Raw genomic sequence first — 9,358 nt, forward strand, 5'->3', positions numbered from 1 at the left:
TCACACCTGTCTCTCTCTCACCTGTCTCTCACCTGTCTCTCTCTCACCCGTCTCTCTCACACCTGTCTCTCTCTCACCTGTCTCTCACCTGTCTCTCTCTCACCTGTCTCTCTCTCACCCGTCTCTCTCTCACCCGTCTCTCTCTCTCTCACCTGTCTCTCTCTCTCTCTCACCTGTCTCTCTCTCACCTGTCTCACCCGTCTCTCTCTCACCTGTCTCACCCTCCCCAGTTCGCCGAGGCGGAGTGCGCCCAGAAGGCGATGGAGCAGCTGAACGGCTTCGAGCTGGCCGGGCGCCCCATGAAGGTGGGCCACGTGACGGAGCGCGGCGAGTCCCACGCCTCCGCCCTCGACAGCGACGAGCTGGACCGCAGCGGCATCGACCTCGGGACCACGGGCCGCCTGCAGCTCATGGCCCGCCTCGCCGAGGGTGGGTCCCAGAGGGGGGTCCAGAGGGTCCAGGGGGTCCAGAGGGTCCAGAGGGTCCTTGAGTCCAGGGGGTCCTAGAGTCCAGGGGGTCTCAGATGGTCCAGGGGATCTTAGATTGTCCAGGGGGTCTTAGAGTCCAGGGGGTCTTAGAGTCCAGGGGGTCCTTAGAGTCCAGGGGGTCCTTAGAGTCCAGGGGGTCCTTAGAGTCCAGGGGGTCTAAGAGTCCAGGGGGTCTAAGAGTCCAGGGGGTCTAAGAGTCCAGGGGGTTTAAGAGTCCAGGGGGTCCTGGAGTCCGGGGGGTCTTAGAGTCCAGGGGGTCTTGGAGTCCAGGGGGTCTTGGAGTCCAGGGGGTCTAAGAGTCCAGGGGGTCTAAGAGTCCAGGGGGTCTAAGAGTCCAGGGGGTCTAAGAGTCCAGGGGGTTTAAGAGTCCAGGGGGTCCTGGAGTCCGGGGGGTCTTAGAGTCCAGGGGGTCTTGGAGTCCAGGGGGTCTTGGAGTCCAGGGGGTCTTAGAGTCCAGGGGGTCCAGAGGGTCGAGGGGGTCTTAGAGGGTCCAGAGGGTCCATGAGTCCAGGGGGTCCTAGAGTCCAGGGGGTCCTGGAGTCCAGGGGGTCTTAGAGTCCAGGGGGTCCTAGAGTCCAGGGGGTCTTAGGGTCCAGGGGGTCTTAGAGTCCAGGGGGTCCTAGAGTCCAGGGGGTCTTAGGGTCCAGGGGGTCTTAGAGTCCAGGGGGTCCTGGAGTCCAGGGGGTCCTTGAGTCCAGGGGGTCCTTGAGTCCAGGGGGTCCTAGAGTCCAGGGGGGTCTTCGAGTCCAGGGGGTCTTCGAGTCCAGGGGGTCTTCGAGTCCAGGGGGTCCTAGAGTCCAGGGGGTCCATGAGTCCAGTGGGTCCATGAGTCCAGTGGGTCCATGAGTCCAGTGGGTCCATGAGTCCAAGGGGTCCTAGAGTCCAGGGGGTCCTTAGAGTCCAGGGGGTCTTAGAGTCCTGGGGGTCTAAGAGTCCAGGGGGTCCTAGAGTCCAGGGGGTCTAAGAGTCCAGGGGGTCTAAGAGTCCAGGGGGTCCTAGAGTCCAGGGGGTCCAGAGGGTCCAGGGGGTCCTAGAGTCCAGAGGGTCCAGGGGGTCCTAGAGTCCAGGGGGTCTAAGAGTCCAGAGGGTCCAGGGGGTCCTAGAGTCCAGAGGGTCCAGGGGGTCCTAGAGTCCAGGGGGTCTATGAGTCCGGGGGGGGTCCATGAGTCCAGGGGGTCTTAGATTCCAGGAGGTCCTTGAGTCCAGGGGGGTCCTAGAGTCCAGGGGGTCCAGGGGATCTTAGAGTCCAGGGGGTCCTAGAGTCCAGAGGGTCCAGGGGGTCTTAGAGTCCAGGGGGTCCTAGAGTCCAGAGGGTCCAGGGGGTCTTAGAGTCCAGGGGGTCCTAGAGTCCAGAGGGTCCTAGAGTCCAGGGGGTCTTAGAGTCCAAGGGGTCCTAGAGTCCAGAGGGTCCAGGGGGTCTTAGAGTCCAGGGGGTCCTAGAGTCCAGAGGGTCCTGGAGTCCGTCCCAGGGGGGGGTCCTTGAGCCCGTCCCGGGGGGGGGGGGGTCTCTGGGTCCTGGGACAGTCCTTAAAGACCGCCTCGTGTGTGTGTGTGTTTCAGGGACCGGTCTGCAGATCCCTCCCGCCGCTCAGCAGGCGCTGCAGATGAGCGGCGCCATCGCCATAGGAGCCATGGCTGCTGCTGCAGGTGCGCACACACACACACACACACACACACACACACACACACACATACACACACACACCAGAACATGTTCCAACCGTGTGTGTGTGTGTGTGTGTGTGTGTGTGTGTGTGTGTGTGTGTGTTTCAGCGGCGATGAACCCGAGTCTGAACATGAACCCGCCTCAGCCGCTGCCGTCCCAGCCGCTCGCCACGCACTGTTTCCAGCTGTCCAACATGTTCACGCCACACAGGTAACACCTGTCTGTCTGCCCCTCACCCGTCTCTCTGCCCCTCACCTGTCTGTCTGCCCCTCACCTGTCTGTCTGCCCCTCACCTGTCTGTCTGCCCCTCACCCGTCTGTCTGCCCCTCACCCGTCTGTCTGCCCCTCACCCGTCTGTCTGTCTGCCCCTCACCTGTCTGTCTGTCTCTCACCTGTCTGTCTCTCACCTGTCCGTCTGCCCCTCACCTGTCTGCCCCTCACCCGTCTGTCTGCCCCTCACCCGTCTGTCTGTCTCTCACCTGTCTCTCTCTCACCTGTCTGTCTCTTTCAGTAAGGACGGCCCTGGTTGGGAGATGGACATCGTCCATGACGTCATCGAGGAGTGTAACAAATGTGGCGGCGTCGTTCACATCTACGTGGACAAGAACTCCGCTGAGGTATGACCTCCCTGTGACCTCACTGTGACCTCTGACCTCACTTTGATCACGCTGACCTCACTGTGACCTCTGACCTCCCTGTGACCTCCCTGTGACCTCACTGTGACCTCACTGTGACCTCTCTGACCTCCCTGTGACCTTACAGTGACCTCTGACCTCACTGTGACCTCTTTCCTCCCTGTGACCTCACTCTGACCTCCCTGTGACCTCTGACCTCACTGTGACCTCTGACCTCACTGTGACCTAACTGTGACCTCACTGTGATCACACTGTGACCTCTGACCTTCCTGTGACTTCACTGTGACCTATGACCTCACTATGACCTCTGACCTCACTGTGATCACACTGACCTCACTGTGACCTCACTGTGACCTCCCTGTGACCTCACTGTGACCTCACTGTGACCTGACCTCACTGTGACCTGATCTCACTCTAACCTCACTGTGACCTCACTTTGACCTCACTTTGACCTCTGACCTCACTCTGACTTAACTGTGACCTCACTATGACCTCTGACCTCACTATGACCTCCCTGTGACCTTACTATGACCTTCCTGTGACCTCTGACCTCACTATGACCTCCCTGTGACCTCACTGTGACCTCTGACCTCACTGTGACCTCACTATGACCTCCCTGTGACCTCACTGTGACCTCTGACCTCACTGTGACCTCCCTGTGACCTCACTATGACCTCCCTGTGACCTCACTGTGACCTCTGACCTCACTGTGACCTCTGACCTCCCTGTGACCTCTGACCTCACTGTGACCTCACTGTGACCACACTGTGACCTCACTGTGACCTCACTGTGATCACACTGTGACCTCTGACCTCACTGTGACCTCACTGTGACCTCTGACCTCTTGTTTCCAGGGTAACGTGTACGTCAAGTGCCCCTCGATCCCCGCCGCCATGGCGGCCGTCAACGCCCTGCACGGACGCTACTTCGCAGGTGAGACTTCCTGTCACGTGACGCCGTGTCGTGTCGTGTGTCTTCGGACCAATCAGAGAGCAGCTCTTGACGGGCGCTTCCTGTCGTTTCAGGCAAGATGATCACGGCGGCGTTCGTCCCCCTGCCCGCCTACCACAACCTGTTCCCGGAGTCCGCCACCGCCACCCAGCTGCTGGCCCCGCCCCTGAGACGGTGACTCGCCAACCGCGACCGGACGCCGCCGCCGCCGCCGGACCCCTTTGGTTTCCCCCGCTCTCCTGTCGGTCGACCGGGACGAGTCACGCGCGTCCGAGAACGCCGCCGGCGAGGAGTGGGGGGGGACTGCGCTGTGTTTCTCTTCCTGTTTCCTGTTCTCATTAGCATATTTGTGGGCGCGGCCTGTTTGGAGGATCGTCCAATGGTTGAGCTCTGTGAGCTGTGAGGAGGCGGAGTCTGCGACGCCGTCGGCCGCCGGCGGGCTCGTTTTTCTAATGAAGAATTTGATTTTGTAAAATGATTAAAAATTATTTTTATGTCGCTGACGGCTGTGTTTTGTAACGCGCGCTCTGATTGGCCGAGACGAGACGGCTCGCCTCTGTGATTGGTTAGCGGGACCAGCGTGTGAACGAACACTCAGAGGGTTCGTGAGAGCGCCTGTCTTCATGTTTTCAGAAAAAGTCTCCGTAGAGAATAAAAACAAACTGTACGCAACGTGGTGATGTGTCCCCGTCCACTTCCTGTTTGTCACATTCGCAAACTCTTCCCAGGAGACGTCGGCGAAGTCCGACAGGGTTCAAGGTTCCGCGGGTCGTCGGTCGAGCTCTTCCTGTCCGTGAACAGGAAGTTGTAGACGCGTCGGGAACATTTAATATGAAAGTACGCCGGTGGAACAGCGTGGGAATCGAACGTCCGAAGGTTCAGGGCTCCGGCGTCGGGTTAAACCGGATGCTTCCATGTGGTAAAGGAGGTCCGAAGGTCGTTCAGGGGGTCAAAAGTCGCCTCGTTCAGGGGACTTAAGGTCGTTCAGGGGATTAAAGGTCATTCAGGTGATTAAAGGTCACTCAGGTGACCAAAGATCGTTCAGGGGACCAAAGGTCGTTCAGGGGATTAAAGGTCATTCAGGTGATTAAAGGTCACTCAGGTGACCAAAGGTCGTTCAGGGGACCAAAGGTCGTTCAGGGGACCAAAGGTCGTTCAGGGGACCAAAGGTCGTTCAGGGCACCAAAGGTTGTTCAGGGGACTAAAAGTCGCCTCGTTCAGGGGACCAAAGGTTGTTCAGGGGACCAAAGGTCGTTCAGGGCACCAAAGGTCGTAAAGGGGACCAAAGGTTGTTCAGGGGATTAAAGGTTTCCTCGTTCAGGGGACCAAAGGTCGTTCAGGGGACCAAAGGTTGTTGAGGTGATTAAAGGTCGCCTCGTTCAGGGGACCAAAAGTCGCCTCGTTCAGGGGAGCAAAGGTTGTTCAGGGGACCACAAGTCGCCTCGTTCAGGGCACCAATGGTCGTTCAGGGGGTCAAAAGTCGCCTCGTTCAGGGGACCAAAAGTCGCCTCGTTCAGGGCACCAAAGGTCGTTCAGGGAGCCAAAAGTCGCCTCGTTCAGGGGACCAAAGGTCGTTCAGGTCACCAAAGGTCGTTCAGGGGACTAAAGCCGCCTCGTTCAGGGGACCAAAGGGCGTTCGGGCGATTTAAAGTCGGCTCGTTCAGGGGATTAAAGGTCGTTTAGGGTATCAAAGGTCGTTCAGGGGGTCAAAGGTCGTTCAGGGGACCAAAGGTCGTTCAGGCGATTAAGGTCGCCTCGTTCAGGGGACCAAAGTTCCTTCAGGGGACCAAAGGTCGCTTCGTTCAGGGGACCAAAGTTCCTTCAGGGGACCAAAGGTCGCTTCGTTCAGGGGACCATAGGTCTTTCAGGTAATTAAACGTTGTTCAGGTGATCAAAGGTCATTCAGGGGACCAAAGGTCGCCTCGTTCAGGGGACCAAAGGTCGTTGAGGGGTTTAAAGGTCGTTCAGGGGACTAAAGGTCATTCAGATGAGTAAAGGTCGCCTCGATCAAGGGAACAAAGGTCATTCAGGGGTTTAAAGGTCGCCTCGTTCAGGGGACCAAAGGTCGTTGAGGGGTTTAAAGGTCGTTCAGGGGACTAAAGGTCATTCAGATGATTAAAGGTCGCCTCGATCAGGGGACCAAAGGTCGTTCAGTGGACCAAAGGTCGTTCAGGGGACCAAAGGTCGTTCAGGTGATTGTCGCCTCGTTCAGGGCACCAAAGGTCGTTTAGGGGATTAAAGGTCGCTCAGGGGTTTAAAGGTCATCCAGGCGATCAAAGGTCGGGCTCGCTCAGGTGGATGATGGTGACGGTGATGTCATCGCGGGACCTCCAGACCAGCTCCGGCGGCAGGCTCAGCATCTCGACCAGACGGTTTGGCGCCACTGCTCCGTCGCCATCATCCCCCCAGGGCGCGGCGGAGCAGGTGGGTGGCGGCGTTCCGGTCCTCCAGCACCTACAGGACCTGCCCCCTCCGCTCCAGCAGGAGGCGCCGCAGGCCCCCCCCCCCCCCCCCCCACCGTCCGCCGGTGCATCAGCTCCGGGAGTCCGTCGGTCGCCAGGATCAGGAACTTGTCGGCGGGTCGGACGCGGCGTCGGAGGACCTCCGGCGGCGGAAAGCGTGGACCAGCGGTGATGTCACCCATAAACGTGTGCTAAAGTGTCCTCTAGGAGCATAAACGTGTGTTAAAGTGTCCTCTAGGAGCATAAACGTGTGCTAAAGTGTCCTCTAGGAGCATAAACGTGTGTTAAAGTATCCTCTAGGAGCATAAACGTGTGCTAAAGTGTCCTCTAGGAGACTACACGTGTGTTAAAGTGTCCTCTAGGAGCATAAACGTGTGTTAAAGTGTCCTCTAGGAGCATAAACGTGTGTTAAAGTGTCCTCTAGGAGCATAAACGTGTGTTAAAGTGTCCTCTAGGAGCATAAACGTGTGCTAAAGTGTCCTCTAGGAGCTTAAACGTGTGCTAAAGTGTCCTCTAGGAGCATAAACGTGTGCTAAAGTGTCCTCTAGGAGCATAAACGTGTGTTAAAGTGTCCTCTAGGAGCATAAACGTGTGTTAGTGTCCTCTAGGAGCATAAACGTGTGCTAAAGTGTCCTCTAGGAGCATAAACGTGTGTTAAAGTATCCTCTAGGAGCATAAACGTGTGCTAAAGTGTCCTCTAGGAGACTACACGTGTGTTAAAGTGTCCTCTAGGAGCATAAACGTGTGTTAAAGTGTCCTCTAGGAGCATAAACGTGTGCTAAAGTGTCCTCTAGGAGCATAAACGTGTGTTAAAGTATCCTCTAGGAGCATAAACGTGTGCTAAAGTGTCCTCTAGGAGACAACACGTGTGTTAAAGTGTCCTCTAGGAGCATAAACGTGTGTTAAAGTGTCCTCTAGGAGCATAAACGTGTGTTAAAGTGTCCTCTAGGAGCATAAACGTGTGTTAAAGTGTCCTCTAGGAGCATAAACGTGTGCTAAAGTGTCCTCTAGGAGCTTAAACGTGTGCTAAAGTGTCCTCTAGGAGCATAAACGTGTGTTAAAGTGTCCTCTAGGAGCATAAACGTGTGTTAAAGTGTCCTCTAGGAGCCTAAACGTGTGTTAAAGTGTCCTCTAGGAGCATAAACGTGTGTTAAAGTGTCCTCTAGGAGCATAAACGTGTGTTAAAGTGTCCTCTAGGAGCATAAACGTGTGCTAAAGTGTCCTCTAGGAGCATAAACGTGTGCTAAAGTGTCCTCTAGGAGCCTAAACTTGTGTTAAAGTGTCCTCTAGGAGCATAAACGTGTGCTAAAGTGTCCTCTAGGAGCATAAACGTGTGTTAAACTGTCCTCTAGGAGCATAAACGTGTGCTAAAGTGTCCTCTAGGAGCATAAACGTGTGTTAAAGTGTCCTCTAGGAGCATAAACGTGTGCTAAAGTGTCCTCTAGGAGCTTAAACGTGTGCTAAAGTGTCCTCTAGGAGCATAAACGTGTGTTAAAGTGTCCTCTAGGAGCATAAACGTGTGTTAAAGTGTCCTCTAGGAGCCTAAACGTGTGTTAAAGTGTCCTCTAGGAGCATAAACGTGTGTTAAAGTGTCCTCTAGGAGCATAAACGTGTGTTAAAGTGTCCTCTAGGAGCATAAACGTGTGCTAAAGTGTCCTCTAGGAGCATAAACGTGTGCTAAAGTGTCCTCTAGGAGCCTAAACTTGTGTTAAAGTGTCCTCTAGGAGCATAAACGTGTGCTAAAGTGTCCTCTAGGAGCATAAACGTGTGTTAAACTGTCCTCTAGGAGCATAAACGTGTGCTAAAGTGTCCTCTAGGAGCATAAACGTGTGTTAAAGTGTCCTCTAGGAGCATAAACGTGTGTTAAAGTGAACTCTAGGAGCATAAACGTGTGTTAAAGTGTCCTCTAGGAGCATAAACGTGTGTTAAAGTGTCCTCTAGGAGCATAAACGTGTGCTAAAGTGTCCTCTAGGAGCATAAACGTGTGCTAAAGTGTCCTCTAGGAGCATAAACGTGTGTTAAAGTGTCCTCTAGGAGCATAAACGTGTGCTAAAGTGTCCTCTAGGAGCATAAACGTGTGTTAAAGTGTCCTCTAGGAGCATAAACGTGTGTTAAAGTGTCCTCTAGGAGCATAAACGTGTGTTAAAGTGTCCTCTAGGAGCATAAACGTGTGTTAAAGTGTCCTCTAGGAGCCTAAACGTGTGTTAAAGTGTCCTCTAGGAGCATAAACGTGTGTTAAAGTGTCCTCTAGGAGCATAAACGTGTGTTAAAGTGTCCTCTAGGAGCATAAACGTGTGCTAAAGTGTCCTCTAGGAGCATAAACGTGTGTTAAAGTGTCCTCTAGGAGCATAAACGTGTGTTTACCTTTAAGACGCGGTGGGTCTGAGCCGTTCCCGCCTCCTGAGCTGTCCGGTACTTCCTGTTCCCGGTGCATTCTGGGTAATGGAGTCCTCTGAAGGTGCTCGTCCTCCGCAGCATGGCGCCGGAAAATAAACAGTTTAAACTGAACTTTGAGTCACTCCCTGGCACTTTAGTGGTCCTTTAGTGGTCCTTTAGTGGTCCTTTAGTGGTCCTGGTGTGTCGGTGCAGGTGTTACGGGTCTGTTGGTCGTCTCGTGTCCGTGTGTGACGTATGAATGAAGTCATAAAATCATAAAATCATAAACGTTCACTTTGAGGGAAACGATGACGTCACTCTTTAACCTTTACGTTTTTATGTGTTTTTAATTCATATTCATATTTTTATTCATTTATTATTTTATATTTTTGTAACATTTTTAATTCATGTTCATGTTTTATTTTTTTATATATATTTTTAATATTTCTTATATAATTTTTAAAATAATTTTTTTGTTTAATTTTTAATTTATATTTATATTTTATTTATTTTTGTTTTATATCATTTTCATGTTTTTTATATATATTTATAATTTTTATTTATAATATATATTAATATATTTAGGTTTTATTTTTTATTCATATTCGTATTTGGATTCATTTATGATATATTATATTTATATTAATTTATTTTAATAATATATTTTATATTTTTGTTGTAATTTTTAATTCATATTTTATTCATTTTTAATTCATTTTTTTTATTTTGTATTCATTTAAAATATTTTTTACATATATTTTTAATTTCTTTATTTATATT

General features: G+C 52.6%; 1 protein-coding gene across 3 annotated transcripts in view; it reads left to right on the forward strand.

The window, feature by feature from the left end:
* LOC310966208 (RNA-binding protein 39-like) overlaps positions 1–4,238 on the forward strand; it is a 14,769-nt gene extending 10,531 nt beyond the window's left edge. For 2 of the 3 annotated variants that reach the window (XM_083940064.1, XM_083940063.1), the window contains exons 10-14: positions 231–429; positions 2,049–2,364; positions 2,666–2,771; positions 3,644–3,722; positions 3,815–4,238. In XM_083940064.1, the coding sequence (XP_083796190.1) occupies positions 231–429; positions 2,049–2,364; positions 2,666–2,771; positions 3,644–3,722; positions 3,815–3,918 (804 nt within the window). In that variant the 3' untranslated portion in view covers positions 3,919–4,238. The remainder of the gene's footprint in view (positions 1–230; positions 430–2,048; positions 2,365–2,665; positions 2,772–3,643; positions 3,723–3,814) is intronic. The other variant, XM_083940065.1, reaches the window with a different exon arrangement.
* Positions 4,239–9,358: the final 5,120 nt, after the last annotated feature.

Source organism: Echiichthys vipera (genome assembly GCF_963691815.1).
Source record: "Echiichthys vipera genome assembly, chromosome: Y".
Lineage (NCBI taxonomy): Eukaryota > Metazoa > Chordata > Actinopteri > Perciformes > Trachinidae > Echiichthys > Echiichthys vipera.